This window comes from Chionomys nivalis, chromosome 22 (genome assembly GCF_950005125.1).
Source record: "Chionomys nivalis chromosome 22, mChiNiv1.1, whole genome shotgun sequence".
Classification (NCBI taxonomy): Eukaryota; Metazoa; Chordata; class Mammalia; order Rodentia; family Cricetidae; genus Chionomys; species Chionomys nivalis.
In genome coordinates this window covers 10,926,892-10,946,217 of record NC_080107.1, presented here as the reverse complement: position 1 = coordinate 10,946,217, position 19,326 = coordinate 10,926,892, and the positions used below count along the sequence as shown (strand labels likewise).

At 41.8% G+C, this 19,326-nt stretch overlaps 1 protein-coding gene across 3 annotated transcripts in view; it reads left to right on the top strand.

Moving 5' to 3' along the window:
- Positions 1-19,326, top strand: part of Map3k20 (mitogen-activated protein kinase kinase kinase 20) — a 152,254-nt gene that overhangs the window by 63,350 nt on the left and 69,578 nt on the right. For all 3 annotated transcript variants that reach the window (XM_057754947.1, XM_057754945.1, XM_057754946.1), the window contains exons 3-7: positions 4,692-4,779; positions 11,755-11,856; positions 15,574-15,639; positions 18,453-18,481; positions 18,597-18,734. In XM_057754947.1, coding sequence (XP_057610930.1) covers positions 4,692-4,779; positions 11,755-11,856; positions 15,574-15,639; positions 18,453-18,481; positions 18,597-18,734 — 423 coding nt within the window. The remainder of the gene's footprint in view (positions 1-4,691; positions 4,780-11,754; positions 11,857-15,573; positions 15,640-18,452; positions 18,482-18,596; positions 18,735-19,326) is intronic.

The following is a 19,326-nucleotide window of genomic DNA, read 5'->3' as shown; positions in this document are numbered from 1 at the left end:
ATTAAGAAGCACAGCCAGGCTACCACAAAAGTCAGTCATCAGTCCCACTGCAAAGAATGAGGTCCTAATATACCATGTCCAGTTCACTGGGTAGTTATTGAGTCCCTCCTCCATGAAAAATGGTATTAATAATATATTAATTATCATTAATAATACATGAATTATCATCAGACTTTAAAACTAAAGCAATCGGGAAATGTGTTCATCCAAGTCATTTTCTAGGAAGAAAGCAAGACCCAAGACTTTCTTTGGAATTATACATTTTTGTTTAATAGTTTAGCACAATGTGGCCAACTCTTTGACAGGTGATCAAAAGCCAGATTTTTACATGTGGTTTGGTCTTTCAAATTTGAGCACAGGTTGTTTTAGTATTTTGTTTTTTCATGTAAACTACAACTACATCCAGTGGTAGGCACAATGAACGTGTGGTTTGAGACATTCTTTGGGTCTTGGGCCTGAACACTGTTTGTTTCGCTAGGTTCTTACCACCCTCCTGTTCAGCCAGGTTAGTCCAATCTTAGTTTAGTTAGGCATGCACTAACCTAGGGGGCCCGAAGCCCATCTCCAGGTGCTGAGTCGGCTGTAGCATCCCACCCAGGAAAGCTGTTGAGCAACCAGAAACTTCCCAGTTCTGCTGACGTGGCTGATGAAAGCCTCACACGACTTGGGGATCAGTTTTTAAGAAACACGAGGAGAATGACTGGTTTTGTTTTTCTTAGCATCTGTAACCAGTTTCCTAGAAGGAAAAAAAATGTCTTTATGACGTCGAATCTCTTTAGGGATATAGGGTTCCTATTATGGCGCCCAGATTCAGTTCATTTAGCCTTCCTTCCTCCCTGAGTACCTGGGGAGCCTCGCTGGAGAGGGAACGGGTCTCATTAAACCCGGAGTGACTCAAAAGGCCTGACCTGCGCCTGACACTCTGGTGATTAAACCCCCCATCCTGCTGTGTAGGTCGTTCTTGTGACAGCATTTCCAAAGTCAAGGGGCCAGTTTTCCATTTTACCACTATGTATGAGTCACTTTTGAAAAGGGGGTTTGATTTTAGGAAAATGTTCTGAGCCATGAATGCAGTGATTCGGGCAGCATGTTTCAGGGTTGGGTCCATTTGAGCCCCCTAAAACTTGTTGCATGTGAGCCTTATGCCTGAGACTGAGAACTGCCCTTGTCTTGGTGATGAGAGTGTGAAGCATTTAGCAGAGAAGGGATAGAAAAGAAAGGTCTGCCCCTGGCCTGAAGGAAGTAGCCAGTCTGGCCTCACAGGTCTCCACGTACTGCCTTCAGAGCTCCAAGATCTCTTGCTCCTTGTCCACTTCCTTACCAAGGACAACAGTTGTGGGCTCTGTGGTCATGAAGCTAAGGAGTGCTCCTTACCGAGGAACCAGGGCTTCCCCTTTTTACAAGCTTCCCTCTGCTGGAGGGCCTGCTGCATCTGTGCTGGGTGTGCCTGCGTGAAGAGGCTCCCCTGCCGAGCACTGGGGCTCCATCTCCGTGCACTTGCTGCAGCGACATGAAAAAGCAGAGCACGTGGCTCACCTGCAGAGTCATTGCTGGAAATAGGTGGCAGGATGGAGAGTTCAGAAGCTTTAAGGCTCAGTAAGCGCCTGCCTTTTTTAATTTCTGAAATAATATAATTACATTTATCCCTTCCCTGTCCTCCCTCCAAGCCCTCCCATGGATATCTCCCAGCTCTCCTTCAAATTTATGGCCTCTTTTTTTCACTAGTTGTTGTGCATGCATATGTGTGCATGTGAATATATATATATATATATATATATATATATATATATATTCCTAAATATAACCTTTTAGCTTTAGTCCATGTAATATTACTAAGGTGTTTGTTTTAGGGACTGACCGTTTGGCACTGGACAACCAGTGTGCCCTTCCCTGGGGAAGGCTGTCTCTCCTGTTTCCAGGTTTCCTCAGTGGCCTAGAGTTCTTTGTGTAGGACTGAGCTCGGGGTCATTTTCCCATCCACTTTGGCATGTGTATCGTTGTTCTTGTTCACTTCATGTTTAAGCAGTTATGTTGGTGAGACTTGACGGGTGTAGCTTCTGACATTACCAGGAGACACAGTCTGCCAGCAAACTCCCTGAACTTCTGGTTCTTACAAGCTTTCTACCCTTCGTCTGCAATATCCCCTCAGCTGTAGGCTTGGGCATGTTTCGAAGACTTTTCCATTGGGCCTGGCTCCACACCTCTGCATTTTGGTTTTTGGTTAGTTGTGGTGAAGACTACACTTACCTGTGGGTCTAAGGACAAGTGTTTATAGGTTGTTGGTAGGGATGCTGCTGGCTTTAGTAGGTTAGCCTTTGAGGCTTCTCCTCCCATGACCATGACATCGCTGGCACCGAGTACCTAAAAGGTTCGCTCCAGACACAGGGCATGCTTAAAGAGACAAAAGCAAGCAGGGCGTCTCCAGCAACGGTGCTTGTTTGTCTTGGACAGGGACACTTGAAGCACTGCCATCAAATCCTAGCTCCCAAAGTTTAAGACAAGGGTGAGCTATTGAACATAAATTTCACACCTGGCCTTTGCATCATTGGACAGTCACTTTTCTGAAATCTAGCTCAAGGGACCCTTCCAGTTAGCTTAGGTCGAAGAAGAGATTGTCTACCGACACAAACATGAGCCGACCAGTATTTTATGCTTGCCAGTATTAACTCTACGTCGACCCTCAAAACTTCATTTATTTTCTACCTACTTACTAGTTGCAGAGTGTGTTTTTGATGAAATCACAACTCTTATTTATGGGAATAAATGTGTAGCAAACCCCTCACTAATTCATAGTTAATAGGTTCCCTTGGAGAGCCCTTTCTGACTTTTCTCTTGGTAGCCCCTTCCTAGGCTGGAGAATTAAAACTCCGTTTTCTGGTTGCCAGTAATATGCTGTACACTTAAAATGTTAAACCTTTTCTATATTTGACTTATGCCTCCTTACATTTTAAATTTCTTGATTAGCCATAATTTATCTCCATAGGGTAATAAGACTGTAATATATATATGATTTATGTACATAATGTCCTAATGAGTTCTGACATCTTGTTAACCACAGCTGACTCCTCAGCCCCAGCTGAGGAATCCTCAGAACCACAGAATCCAAATTCAAAATAGCAAATGGCGCCAAAAGAGTCTTTAAACTTCTCTCTGAAACTTCACAACCCGGGATCCCATGCTCCACATTGCTGTCAACACTCTCTCTCCCCCAGATTCTCACGAAACAGCTCGCAAGCATTGAAGACTCACTGAAGTCTCTTGCCCAAAGTCCCTCCAAAGTCCCCACAAACATGGCCCCTACCCAGCAGCATGTCATGTCTGCCACAGCAATACCCCATGATTCTCGTACCAATTTCTGTCCTAGCTAAGGTTACTACTGCTGTGATAAAATGCTCCGACCAAAGCAATTTGGGGAAAGAAAGGGTTTATTTCATCTTATCCTTCCAGGTAACAGTCCATCACTGATGAAGTCAAGGCCAGAACTCAAGCAGGGCAGGATCCTGGAGGCAGGAGCTGAGGTGGAGGTCATGGAGGGGTGTTGTTTACTGGCTTAACCCTGTGACTTGCTCAGCCTGCTTTCTTAAAGAACCCAGGACCACCAGCCCAGGAGTAGCACCACCCACAACGGGCTGGGCCCTCCCTCATCAGTCACTAATTAAGAAAATGCCCCACAACTGGGTCTCATGGAGGCATTTTCTCAGTTTAGGTTCCCTGCTTTCTGATAACTCTGACGTCAAGTTGGCATGAAACTATCCGGCAATACAGTATCCTCTTTTAGATATTAGCAAATATGCACTATGACATTTTTAACTTAAAAGTTAAGTTTAATAAATGTAACTAATTTTGCCATGCCATTCGTGAAAAGCTTCCTAGTATTAATACATTTCAAACTGTACCAATATGGCCTCCTATTAGCTCTCCATCAAACATCATGCATCTACCTTTCTGCATTCACATGCGAAGATGGTGAAGTAATTAGAAGTATTTCTAATTACTTATTGGAAAATTACTATAACTGGGTAAAATGTAAATAACAGAATTAAGTGAATCTATGCCACTAGTGCAGTGGTTCTCAACCTGGGGTTGTGACCCCTCTGGGGAGTTGTATATCAGATATTTACATTACGATTCATAACAGTAGCAAAATTATAGTTCTGAAGTAGCAATGTATGAAAGGGTTCCAGCATTAGGAAGGTTGAACCTCTAGCTTAATTCTGACTCACTCAGCTGATAAAAGCCCAGGCTTGCTGCCCCCCGCACCAAAGAGACAGTAAACAGGAAAAATATATTTGGCTGCTCGGAAAAGGGCTTTCACTGAACATGAATGTGCTGTCTGCCTCTTCATCCTCCACCCCTGCCATGTGGACTGACTAGTAGTTGTGACGCTTGTTGCCACCTCAGTCCTGGTCAGGAAGTTTTAGACTTTGAAGTACGCTTCTGAAGGCAGTCTTGTCAACATCACATTCTTGTTGAGCATGCATGTGTCTTTTACATGTAAGTGAAAGAAACACAGATGGGAAGCCTATGTATTAAGACCCATACATGTGACATGGGAAGCCTATGTATTAAGACCCACACGTGTGACGTGTGAAGCCTATGTAATAAGACGCACACAGGTGACGTGTGAAGCCTATGTAATAAGACGCACACGGGTGACCTTTTACACCACTTCACCTTTTGTTTTCATCCAGGCTGAGATCCTGAGCGTCCTCAGCCACAGGAACATCATCCAGTTTTATGGAGTCATTCTGGAACCTCCCAACTACGGTATCGTCACAGGTAGGACCTCACTGTTGGTCTGTCTTCCCTCCCAGGTGCCTGGCTTTTGATTCCTTCATGTGCTAAAATGCTTAATATTAGGTTCTGTCATGAAGTGTGCACTACTGACAGATGCCACGTTTGTTGCTATAAAGCATTAATAAAACTGATTATATCAATATAATTAAGAATGGTGTTTCCACCTCTACCCATGTTTAATTGTGCTAATTACACCTGTGTAGATGCAAATGCACCTGCAGCTCAGTGCCGATATGTAAGGTGCCGTTTAACTAAAATTTCATTTAATTAGTTGAAGTGAGAGATGTTTTTTGTAACTCTGTGACCTTTTATAAATTAAGATTTCTGGAGCTGTGCGTGTTGTAATTCTTGCAGTGCATCCTAATCCCACAGGCGCTCTTTATTCGGGTCCCTGATGTGAGGATCATATTTTTCAGGTTTGGTCATTTGCGCTCATAACGACCTTGAGCTAAGTTATCACGTAGTTTTGAGCAGGAATTTTTAGCTGATGGAAATACCCTTTCTGAGAATGAGCACATGGAAAATTTGGCCACAAGAAACTACAAAAGATATACTTGTAAACATTTTACACTTACTTTTGTATGTCCTAGTGAGCAGAGATAGGCCCGCTGTACCTGTAATGTTGGATTTTACAGTTTTACAGTAAATAACTTTGATCAGGTTCAGCCACGTCCTCATTCAGTTCAACCACAGAGCATATTAATTCTAAGTACCCAAACTCACTTCCTTCAGCTTGATCCTGGTTTGCTTTAATCACAGACACATCTCATTTGCGTGTTCTGTTATTGACTGGTCCTTCTCATTAGCTAATTAAGGACAAGCGCCGCAGTTTAGAACAGACTGCAGACATTCGCTGGTCGTAATCTATACGGAGGTTCGTCATCTTGGTGGCACTTTATGAGGAAGTTTCATGATAATGATATTTGTTACAACAGTAGAAAACTGGGCTCTCCATATGCAAAGGTTCTCCGTTCATGGATTTAACCAACTAAGGAGAGAAAGAAAGAGACCAGAGTGGGAGGGGGGCAGTGATGATGGAAAGCAATGTACTATAACCACTGTTTGCTTGGCATCTACGTTCCATTTGCTAGTGTGAGGGGTAGAGAGATGATTCTAAGAACAGATGTTCCTCCAGCCACAGTGGGCTGAAATCCCAGTAAGCCCACCGTAAATGGCCAGTATCCAAGACGAAAGTGCATTTAGTGTACCTACCCTATTAAACATCATAACTCAACAACACAGCACACTGTAAGATATGAGGGGTTCCCTTTGTGACCCTTGCGACGGACTGGAGGCCATGGCTTGATGTCGCTGCTGTTCAATAGGGCAAGCTAGTAAGAAAGAAACAGCCATATTGCATATGACCAGCAAGAAGAAAGCATAATTCAAAGTATGTTTTTCTATAACATATGTGTCATTTTTACACTAAAATATTAAAATATTTTAGTTTAAAAACACATATTTGTGCTTTGCAGTGGTGGGGCACACCTTTAATCTCACCACAGAAGAGGCAAAGGCAGGCAGATTGCTGTGAGTTCAAGGCCAGCTTGGTCTACAAAGGAGTTCCAGGACAGCCAGGACTACACAGTGAAGCCCTGTCTTGAAAAATCAAAAATCAAACAAACAAAAAATAAAACAAAACACATTTGTTTACATTGTGTGTGTGTATGCTAGTGTTTGTTATGCAAACACTATTGTTTTATAGAAGAGACTTATCTAGACATTTTAGTACCTGGATCAGGGGACTCAATCCCCTAAGGATTCTTTTTTTTTTTTTTTTTTTTTTTTTTGATTTTCAAGACAGGGTTTCTCCGTAGCTTTTGGTTCCTGTCCTGGAACTAGCTCTTGTAGCCCAGGCTGGTCTCGAACTCACAGAGATCCGCCTGCCTCTGCCTCCCGAGTGCTGGGATTACAGGCGTGCGCCACCACCGCCCGGCACTCCCCTCAGGATTCTAAGGGATGACTATATATATTTGCATTTTCAGAGCCTGCTACCATTACTATAAAACTCAAAAGAAAAAAAAAACAGCTTGGAAATCAAAGAACATATCTAACTTCCTTAAAACTTTTTTTTAAAAAAACATGTGGATGTGTTTTCCCTATATGAGGATGTCGGATATCCTGGATCTAGAGTTACAGACAGTTGTGAGCGGCCATGTGGGTGCTAGGAATTGAACCAGGGTCCTCTGGAAGAGCAGTCAGTGCTCTTAACCACTGAGCTATCTCTCCAGCCCCTGCTAGTAACTTTTTTAAAAAAAGAATTAAAGCAAAGCTTTCTGTGCCAATATTGCTCCTGTTGGTGGACGTTCCCAAGACCCACCGGACATTCTGCAGAACAACATGGCAAGCATGAGTCACAGGACACAGGACAAGAAGAGGAAGGGCTCTTGGTATTCCCAGGGAAAGCGGCATTATGACAGGAAGCAAAGTAGCTATGGTGGACAGACTAAGCCTACTTTCCGCCAAAGAAGATTGCAGTGAGACTTGAGTGTGGTGAGCCCACCTGCATCTGAGAGGATGCTGCCTAGTAAGAAATGTGAGCATTGAACTGGGAGCTGATTAGAAGAGAAAGAACCAAGAGATCCAGTTCTAGCTGTTATGAAAACAATAAAATCATGAGCTTTACTCCCAAGAAGAAAGGAAGGAGACAGACACAAACACCGTGCACGCGCGTGCGCGCGCACGCTAGAGAGAGAGAGAGAGAACAAATACACTGAAGCTCAATAAACTACCTGCTAGGGAAACATAAAGTGATTTGAGAACCATATGGATTTATGGTGAGTCTTCAGTTCCCAATGGGACAAAAGGTGGACGAGTTCACTCCCTTGGTAGAGTAGTTGAGATGTTAGTTTTGCTAGTCACTGATTTAAAGTTCTCTAATGTTAACTATAAAAGAGCTCACATCCAAACCATGGCCAATCCATTGATATGCCAAAGTGAAAATTTTGAATGAAAGTAAGGGGAAAACAGCCCAAAAATATAAAAGACAATAATGATCAGTGATGACTTTTCATCTTCAAGAATGGAGGCCAGATGCCAATAAAATGATATGTTCCTATGGAAGGAAAGGACCAATAAAATGATATGTACCCATGGAAGGAAAGGACCGCATCAAGCAAAAGAAAATGTCTCTTAATGGTGAAATAACTATAAAGTTGTTCTGGGACAGAGAATGAGTGGTGTTATTGCAGGAAGATCTGCTTAGTTAGAAATACTGGGCTTAGGGCGTCGCATAGAACATGTAGTCAGCAAGAAGGCCTTCGGCGTGAGCCTTCATATGAAAACAACAGATAAAAGCAATACTAAAGTAAGTCCTCTGAGCTGAAGGAGAACACTAAATAATGAAAGAATCTCAGGAAAGAACTCATGGCAAGAGAAAGGGTGAAAAGGTGACCTGATATAAGACTCTTTAAATACATTCTCATGTCTCATTCATAACATGTTTAAAAACAAAATTTTATAGAGCAATGAATGTTTTATTGATTAAAACATAGGAAGTTAACATATTACAATAATAGTATAAAAGATCAGGGAGCAATAGTCATAGTGGAGAAAAGAGTATAAAATATTTTATATTTTAGATTAGTATAGATCTGAAATTATTGTGCTATGAAATCATTTCTTGAGTCGCCACAAAGAAGTCACTCAAGAAATTAAAAACACATTGCTCAGGAGGTGGCAGGAGTCTATGATCCACGTGCACAGGAAGCTGAGGCACAGGACTGTGAATTTGAGACCAGCCCAAGCTGTACAGGAAGACCTTATTAAAAAAAAAATCAAAGGGGTGAAGAGATGGTTCAGTAGTTAAGAACCTGGTTGGTGGTGCACGCCTTTAATCCCAGCGCTCAAGAGAATAGTCAGGCAGATCTCTATGAATTTGAGGCCAGCCTGGTCTATGGAGTGATCTTACGTCCAGCCACGGATATATAATGAGAGCCTGTTTTAATATGCATACTACTCTTGCAGAGAATTTGAGTTCAGTTCCCAGCAGCCATGTTGGCTGACTCATAACTGCCTGTAACTCCATCTCCAGGGTTGTATCTAACGGCGCTGGCCTCTTCATGTATACATATCCTCATCTTCCCCCCCCCGCCACAATTTTGAAAATAAATCTGTAAAATAGTCAAGGAATCAAAATGATATATTAGGGTGCAATAAATAGGGAACATCTGACTGAAGACAGGAGACAAAAAAAAACAAGATGGCAGATGTCAACCCAATTTTGTCATTAATTACATTAAATATGAGTGGTCTTAATATTCCAATCAAAGGGCAGAGACTTTTTAGGTATGATAACAAAGCAAGGTTAAAGTATTCACTATTTACAATACACATATCAGAGTCAAAGACACAGGCTGAAAATAAGAAATAACACTCATTAGAAACCAGGGTATCTATGCTAACATCACACAAAATAAAATTCATATAATACTAGCAACAAGTGAAGCCATTTTGTAATGATAAAGGGGTCAATATACTAGAGATCTGTAATAATTATAGCAACTCAACAATAATTACTTTTAGTCTTCCTTTCAATAATTGATAGAATAATTAAACAGAATTGGCAGAGGTATAAAGAAGTTGAAGAACCTTCTCAGCCAACTGCCCCTAACTCACATCTGCATAGCACACCATCGACAAGGGATATTCTTCAGATATGGCATGAGGTCATTAAATCGTAAATCATATTCAGTAGATCAGAAATAATTGATACTGTACAGTGCATTTTCTCCAACCACAGTTGAATTAAATTAAACATGGGCAACCAAAGGACATGGTTAAAAAAAAAAAAGCACCGAGTATTTGAAAATTAAATGCCATGCTTTTAAATGCCTACTGGATCCCCAAAGAAATCACAGTGCCTTAAAGATTTGTACTAGACTAGAAGAGAATAAAATGGAAACATGCCAGAACTATCAAATGCAGCACTAAGCAGGGAGTGTGTAGTCTCCAGCAGCTGTATGGTAAGAGAAGCAAGTTTGAGCTTGGTACCATCAGCATCTTCATCCCGAAGAAAGAGCAGAAAGGAGAATCCAAGAGGACCGAAGTAAGACATGGAAAAGAAAAAGTGAGCTGTTAGAACAGGTGCGATAAAATGGAAGATTGAAATGGCAGAGAAAAAAAAAGGCTTGGTTTTTAAACACTTAACAAAATTGGTAACTCTTTAGCCAGACTGACTAAGAAAAGAGAGACCCTGGCAAAGCCATGGATGGGGAGAAAAGAAGGCTGATTCCTGAGGGAGCTCCAGAAGCTCATGAGTGACACGCACGCTGTGCTAATAAATCAGCCTGCTTGCATGCAATCAGCTGTCTCCTAAGATGATACAATGATCCACCTGACTCAAGAGCTGGACCTCTGAAATGTTGTCAGCTCTTGGAGGTGCAAGCAGGAATATCAGGAGTTTAAGGCAAGCTTTTGCTATGTAGCAAGTTTGAGTCTAGCCTGGTCTACCTAAGACCCTGTCTCAAATGAACAAAATGAAACAGCAACAATAAAACTGACTCAAGGAAGAAATCTGGATCTATGTATAATAAAAATTTAATTAGTAATTAAAATATTTCCATAGAGAAAAGATGATTATTTTTGTTAGTGAAGTCTATCAGATATTTATAGAAGAAATAATATCAACCTTCTTTCCCCATACTCTGTCTGAAGACAGAGGTCAGTAGTCTATAAGGCCAGTATTATACCTACACCAAAGCAGCCACACAAAGACATGATCAGGAAACACAGGTCAATGTCCCTCACACATTCAGTACAAAACTTCGTAACCATATTAGCATAAAGAAACCGACGATGTGTTAAAAAATGTTATACTCCATCACAGGGCTGCGTAAGCAAGAACTGAATAATTCCAACAACAGTGAACATCCCAACGTAGATGGGGGAATCTCAATAACCACACCCCTAGATGAAGAGCTACAGGCAATTAACAACTGATGGGGGCGGGAATTAGTCTAACCCAGGGATGAGCCCTAGACTGGTTAGTTAATACAGAATGGTCATCTCTAGAAACATATACATGCAAGCAGTATAAGGGGACTCAGCAGAGTGTGTATGTATGTTTATTCATATATATATATATATGTGGATAGTATATAATATATTTAAATATATTACATTATATATAATAACATTGATTAAAGAAGAGGGAACTGTGAATTTGGAAGAAAGGCCAGACATGAGAGGGGTAGAAGGGAGGTGAGAGAGGAGGAAATGATGTAATTTTTGCCTTAATTAAATTTAAAAAATAATAACAATAATAAAAGACTGTACTCCAAACCACTGAAATATTTTCCAGGAATACAAGGTGTTGGCTTAACATCTAAAATCGGTTAATAGAAGGTATAACAACAGGTAATAGAATATAAGACGAAAACAAAATGTGGACTCTTCAAAAGATTCAAGAGAAGATTGATTGTATTGGTTCTTTTTGGTGGTGGTAGGGGCTGAACCTAGGGCCTTGAGCATGCTAGCACAGTGCCCTATCGCTGAGCTGTATCTGCAGTCCTTACAGAAAGCACTTGAGAGACTGTGACCTCCATTGATAATGATAAGTCCCCTCATACTAGGAGTAAAAATGAATTGTCTCAATAAATAGCTATAGAACTCCACAGCTAACATCACTCTCAATGATTGAAAAGCTCTGTCCCCCCAAGGCTGGCACAGATGAATTCTGTTCTTACCACATTTATCCAACATTGTGCAGAAGGCTCCACACAGTCTAGTCAGACAAGAGAAAGAGATAAAAAGCCTCAAGTTGGAAAAAAAAAAAAAAAGAATAAAACTGTCTTAGTCACTGTTCTATTACTGGGAAGAGATACCATGACCAAGGCGACTCTTACGTAGTCTTAATATCATCTTTTGTTAAACTCTTTAATATGTTTTCTCAATGAAAATGTAGAGTCTTGTTTCCAAAGCACAGCTTTAATTGTGTACTTACTCCTTTTAAAACAGAATATGCTTCTCTGGGATCCCTGTATGATTACATCAACAGCAACAGGAGCGAGGAGATGGACATGGATCACATCATGACCTGGGCCACCGACGTAGCCAAAGGTAGGCTGCTTAGCACCGACAGCGGTGGGCGGCGTCTTCCCACTCTGACCCGCGATCGTATGCCAGGAAGTTCTTTATTCTATGTCTTTAGGTATTTTTTTTAGATCAGATATAGTGAAATATAATTCAACTCAATCTACAAATAATATTTTTATTTTTTCAGATAATATTTTTAGGTCATTGCCTTTCCATTACTGAACCCCCCTCCTTTTTTTTTCTGTTTCTTTCTTCATTTATTTCCATAAATCAAGTTTTACAAAGTCAGGAAGCTTCAGGGCAGAGATTTTTTGTTTTGTGACATTGTACTTGGCAAACTCTCTTGTCGTATTAAATGTAAAAATCATGGTTTTGTTGTCATGAGAGTCTCTCCATGGGTCTTTAAAAGTGTAAGGTAGGATTGGTGTTATTGACATTGAATACGTAATTTTTCTCCTTGTTTGTACTACCTGACCAGGTCTTAGTCTTCATCAAACTGCCTTGGATCAGCTTTATCTAAGTAATGTCTGTGGTCTTCACGTTTGTATTCTGGGATCCTCTAGGTAGCAAGTGGTTGACACTTTACCTGGGCAGGTAGCTCCTGTGCATCCTCACACTCTTCCTACAGACATCTCTTTACAAAGCAAATATATAATGTCACTTGGTGTTCCATAAAGGAAGCGCTTATATTTTGTTCTCATGGCAAAGATAAAGATACATAGCGACTTCAGGATGAGACTGTTTTGGGGGGATTATCTTGAATGTTTTATGTTTTGCCAGCACTGACCAAATTCCTCAAACAGGAAAAGTAAAAAAAAAGCAAATAAATTTTTATGCTAATGCTGCTACTGGCTACCTGTGAGTTAGATATAAGCAATCCTATGTTTGAATGTGATATCAAACTTTTTGTGCTGTGGTGATGAGCTTATCTATGTATCCATGCATCAGACATCTTAAATTTATCTTAACATTCCATGTTATTGAAGATGCTTTCATGCAATATCATACTCACTTCTCTAAATGTCTATAGTACACGAGGAGCACTCGTGAGTATCCGTAGTACACATGGAGCACTCATGAGTGTCCGTAGTACCCGTGGCGCACCTGCGAGTAGGCAAGGCCATGCTGATGCTGGCGGTTGCCTGCAGCATTGTGGAAATGCGCCTACACGGATGGAAACACACACAGTCCTTATTACACTCTACTGACGTTATGTTTTGGGTCTCAGCTAATTACACTCCTGTTATTACTTAATAGTACTTAGGGTGGATAGGCAGCAAACAAATCAAGTGGCAGCTTCCAGCTGTGCTCCCTCTACCTTCGAGTCCCCCATTCTAGCTGCAGCACCCACTTGGCCCTCTGTCACATGGTCCTGCCTGAGGGCCACCTCTCTTGGCTCCAGAATAGCACTGTTAGAGTTTCTCAGGAGAGCTGCTTCTCCACTGCAGAGGAACAGGGAAGAGAAAGAGCAGAGTTAAGTAGCACAATGAAAGCAGAGATCCAGGGTAAGGAAGGTGGGAAGAGTCCCGGTCCCAAGCTAATAAAACCTCCTTGCCCAATTAGAGAAAGAATCGAAAAGACAAATTCCCACGTGTTTGGCCTTAGAAAATGGGCCCATTTACTCATAATCCTAAGTGATATGCAACATGCAGGAATTATTCCAGATGGTCTGAAAAAGGAAAATGGAATACATACTTTAAGATCGACTTCAACCCTGTCCCCTACAGCTAAGTGTAAATTTTAAATAGCAAGGCTTGGCTCTGGTTGGTGCTGTTTCTAATTCAGCCTGTGAGCCTTTTGGGTTGACCATGATTGAAGCCACTGAAGCAATAACATGTTGAGACATCAGAGAATGAGTAATTCATCCTGAGAGTTGACTCACACATTTGGAAATAGGCGTTGCTCAACGTCTTTGCTGTTGGGAGCTGCACTCAAAGCTGCCAGGGTGCTCTTCCCTCCCAGAAGGAGGAGGAAGGGGAGCCGGCAGGCACGTGCATCCACAGTTGTATGTGAGGGACAATTAGAGCGCTGACTCGAATGCTGCCTCCATCCCAAGTCCCCCAAGCCTCCTCCCTGGTACCTGTCAGATCTTATTAAGAATTCACAAGTATGCCCTGTGGTGACTCACACCTTTATTCCCAGCACTCAGGAGGCAGAGGCAGACGGATCTCTGAGTTCGAGGCCAGCCTGTTATACAGAGTAAGTTACAGGGCAATCAGAGATGTTACAAAGAGAAACCCTGCCTCGAGCCCCCCACAAGGAGAGAGAATTCACAGATAGTTAAACAAGATGAAAGTATTTTTCAGCCCTTTTCAATGGTTTGCAATAAAAACAAAGCAAGTGACTCCAAAAAAATTGAGTTTTCTGTTTACATAATGAGATGTTCCTAAGTTTTCAGAGTCGACCACTACTATGCTCTGTACACCAATAACTTATGGGATTTTTTCTTCTGATAATCTGACACGGAGTTAAAAAAAAATGCCTATATTTTAAATTTTTTCTAGTCAAATCGTCCCCTTTGAAATTCTGTCAGCAAGTATAAAAACCATCTGTTCTTCCTCCTAATCATAGTGAAATAGACTCTACCTGAAAATTATTTGGAGATTTAATTTTAAAGCAAGGAGGGCGTGACTGTGAAGTTCAGGCATATAGACTGTGAAGTGCCACACAAGGAGCTTTGCAGCTTGACTATGTAGAACTTGCTATTAAATGAGACCCTTTATCCCAGTTACATGGGTTAAGATCATTTCAGCTACTAATACTTCTGCTAACTTGATTCTTTTCAGTGATATCATTATATAACAAGAGCTGAAACTCTTTTCTTATTTTCTTTGTTCTTTTGATGCCTCTGTATGGAATAACCAGAGTAGTAAAAGAATAGCTATTAATAAATTCACCTTTATAAAATTGTAATGTTCTGTGGTATTTAAAAAAAACCAAATGTACTTAATAAATTACTTTCATGGGCATCTCATAAAAAAAAAAAAAAAAAGAAAGAAGGTCCTGTTTGATTTGTTGTGAGAAAGGGCTGTTTCAGAAGTACTGTGTAGAAAATGTATTTTTCCCTCTATTTTCTGTTTTTGCCTAAAACAAAAAAACGACCCAATACTTTTAAGGGGATAACCATGGAATATATCATAAAGTATAATTTCTCATTCAAAGTAATGAAAGTATTGACATTTGATTCACCCAGTATATGGAGTACCTTAATTCATATTGTAAACAGATGAGAGTGAATTTGGAGATTTATTCTTGTGAGAAAAACCTATCTTCAGATGTAAGCATTGTACATCTACTGGGAGACCACAGCACCCTTACCCACCAGTGGGCCTGCTGGCCGCCCATTCTGTCTTCACGCTCAGGTCTTGGACAATAATGTCACTGTAGCTCAGACTTCAGACGTCCAGGTGAGAGACGAGGAGCCTCAGCTTGGGCAGACGTAGCATGTACCCGGCAGTGGGGTGCCCAGAGGTCATCTTGGTCATTTTGCTGCAGATCTTAAAAAATGATGGTGTCTTTCTTAGGTACTGTAAGAAATGAGATGATCCACAGTAGAGCTCCGCATTGGCCTTGCTAGAGAAGCTGTCACTAATGTGGGCAGAGGTGGTTCTTCTTTTATGGAGCATGGACGGGCAGAACACATGGGCGTATTCTCTGCTGTGGATTTCTTTGCAAAGTTCTGAACGTTCCTACTGATGTGATACTGCAAACCACTAATCCTCTTCCCCTCTTGTACAAAAGGGATGCATTACTTACACATGGAGGCTCCAGTCAAGGTGATCCACAGAGATCTCAAGTCAAGAAACGGTAAGTGGCCACACTGTCTGACCTTGCTACTTTACCACAGTTCACTGGCACCAGGAAATAATCAGCATGATGCTCCCCATGGCTTTGTAGCTCATGGGTGATCTGCACTTTACCCTGAAAACATTTTCACTGTCAGCAAATATCGACGTCTGTGTGTTATTTGAGTCTAACACAGGATGGAGTCAACTGGATTTGCTTATGCTTCTCGTTTTGTTTCTTTGTTTGGCTTGTTTTGTTTTTTTTGTTTTTTTCTAAAATAAGAAATGTTTAATGCCTTTTGGCCAAGTTTTTTTTTATTTTTGTTTTTGTTTTTTAAAGAATAAAAAATAATTATTTTCTTCAGATCCTTTTCTAAAGTCTGCACTGCCAGGTCAGAGTGTGTAGTTGTGTATTTTAAGTCTCCTATTTTTAGATCCTTTTTTCTGCCAGCAACTTTGAGTTTTATTCCTGAATTCCAATGGTTTGCATCTTTTGGTCGCTCATGCCCATGTTACCTGGAGTAGCGCCCAAAGATAACCAGCATGCTTGAGAGTTCAGAATGTAAAGGCATTCCTTTTTTTCTTTCTCTTTTCTGGGCTTTCTATACTTTATGAGCCCTATACTTATCATTTGGAAAGCGAGAGCCTTAAAATAGCTCCCGGGATTAGATGCTACCTTCTTCCATGACGTCACCTTGGAGCTAGCAGAAAGGCAGGAGGACTGTTTACTTAGCAGAGCTAAATAAGCGTCCGAGGGTTCTGCTTAAGAGAAGAAAGAAAGCAGCCCTTGCTTGCTATCGGTTATTTCTGCACTCTTCAATGGCTCTTGGTAGGCAGAAAAGCATTTAGTTTCAGGAATTTAAGATCGCTGCAGCTAAAACAGGGATTTACCAGCCGTGTGGTCCTGAGAATGGGCGATGACAGCAAGCGGGCAAGAGGAGCCTGGGCAGAGCCCCAGGGGCGCTGCTCACACTCGGGACCTCCAGGCCTGGGTCTGACAGGTGGTAGGCAGGAAGGACAGGAAGTTGTAGGCAGCTGCCACCATCAGGAATCCAAGCTGGCCCCTCCTAACCTGGTTGGCTGGCTCGGCTGTCACTCCCTTTCCGTCCTCACTTGCTCTTTGGTTCTTCTGAGACAGACATAGTTGTGATACAGAGCTAGCTGACAGGAAGTCACTGGAAAATCATCTCTAACCAGGTAGGAAATAGCAGGCTTTTGTGACCAAAATTTCAGTTTGTGCTATTAATCTCTGATTTTTTTTTTAAACCCATGAAGGCTATACAATGATGGCGAATTCCTCATTTAAAAAAAACAAAATTACAAGTTCTGTAGCTAATAGGAAACATTAGCAAGAAAAGAATATCAGCCTAACACTGGCAATTTATTTTTACTGAGAGGAGAGAGAGACTTCATTTTCTGTAGTGTTTTTTGAAAGCTTAAGCTATGGGCTAGCAAGATGGCTCCGTGGGTAGAGGCCCTTACCACCAAGCCAGACAAACTGAGTTCAGTCCCCAGAAACCACACATTAGGAAGAGAGGACTGACCCCCCACAAGCTGTTCTCTGACCTCCATATGTGCTTCCCGTGGCCTAGATGCACCCACACACCTATACACATACATAAAATAAGTAAATAAATCTAATAAAAATAAAAACACATTATTAGTGTGCATGCATGTCTAGTGCATGTTTGTTTACACGCACATGCTATGATGTGTCATTGAAAGGCAGGGTCAACTCTGTGGAGTCAGTTCTCTCCTTCTGCCTTTATATGGGTCTCTGGGGTCCAACTCAGGTCACCTGGCTGCATGACAAGTGCTTTTGTCCCCAGGGAACCATCTCTCCAGCCCCCACAGGAAGTATTTTTATAATGGTACTTTGTAAATGAGCCCTTGTTAATCTCACATTAAAAAGGAGGAATAGGGAGCGGATAGAATAGTAATATTTATTTACATTTTTATTTGCAAAAGCATGCAGCTCATGCCTCCCAATCCCACATTTACTTTGAGGCTATTTTTATGGATTAGATCACACAGAATCCTTTCTCCTGTTACCAAAATCACTAGGAGCAGCTGCTGCATTGATGATCTATTATGCTCAGGGCACCAAGTAGCTTACTGAATAAACAAATCCCAGAAACCCTCTTGAGGTCTCGATGGTTTTCCCACTCCCGTAACAACCCCCCACACACCTTTGTCAACACTCCTAGGCCAATGTCAGCCTTAAAACTGTTTACCAGAAATACTTGCATAGACATTTTGCATGAGTTTAAAATGTATTGTGTCCAAACTGACCTTCTCCTCCACACCTCCTGCCTGAAAAAGTCATTCCTACATCCCCTTTCCTGGCGAGTGCGGTGCAGCTGCTTTGGTCTACCTCACTGCATCGGTGTGAAGCAAGTGTCTTAAAAGCCACTCAGAGCAGCACCTTTTAAAAAATATTTCCTCCCTCATACAAACTCTCAGATGCAGCAAATATTTTCATCTTACCCTTTATAATATAAAATTCTCTCTGTCTCTGTCTGAGTGTGTCTCAGTGTCTCTGTCTGTCTTTGTGTGTGTGTGTGTGTGTGTGTGTGTGTGTGTGTGTTTAGAACAGGGTCTTGTTGTATATCCCTGACAGGTTTGGTTCTTGCTCTATAGCCCAGGCTAGCCTCAAACTCATGATCGTCCCCCTGCCTCAGCGTGGGACTACGGGGACACACCACCATGCCCGGCTTATAATGTGAAGTTAGAAATTCAGTGATATCAAACTCAGAAATGCAAAGCTCTGCGTCTCTTCAGTGTAAGACAATCCAGACAAAATGATCATCCTAATTCCTGTCTGTTCTCTTGTAGTTGTTATTGCTGCTGATGGAGTCCTGAAGGTAGGGCCGTGTCTTTTCCTTTGGAGAAAGTTGTTCATTTCTGATGGAGGTCTTGTGACCAGTCATCTCTCATCAGTGCTGGGTAGAAGGCTAACGTTGGTTCCTGTGTCCTCAGATCTGTGACTTCGGTGCCTCTCGGTTCCATAACCACACCACACACATGTCCTTGGTTGGAACTTTCCCATGGATGGCTCCAGAAGTTATCCAGAGTCTCCCTGTGTCCGAAACCTGTGACACGTATTCCTATGGTGTGGTGAGTGTGTTTCTTATTTCTTTGTTTTCCAAAGGACATAGGAAGGGCAAACAGCCTAGAGAAGAAAGTGGCCACAGTTTCGCTTGTGTCTGAGACAGGAGGATCATCTATGGTGGAAGCATAGGGACAGAGCTTCCTAGCTGTCCCGATGTGTGGCTTAATCACTTCTGTCCCGCACTGAGAAGAACCATCACTACTTCCAAGAAGCAAGTAATCCAGAACCCGATCAGTGCTGCCCGCTCCCCGGGATGCTGCTGTGAGGGGTGGGAACAGGCCAGAAGAGCTGTGTAATTCATTGACACTGCGGGTCTCTTGCAGTACACTTGATTGTAATAGATTGCCCACACGGTGTGTGACAACCAGTAGCTGCCAAGTGAGCCAAACTTATGCATTTCCCAAACTACAAAAGGCCATGTAGTTAGGCCAGATAACCTTGTCCAGATCTGCTGCGCACCCTACAAAAACTAGTGTTGAAGTTGCTACGTGAGATGATAGATGGGAGCAAGGGTAGAATGGGGGACAGATAAGGAAGGATCGTTAGAAGGAAAAGGCTGGTGCTAGGTTAGCTCCTGCTGCAGGAAGGAATTCTTTG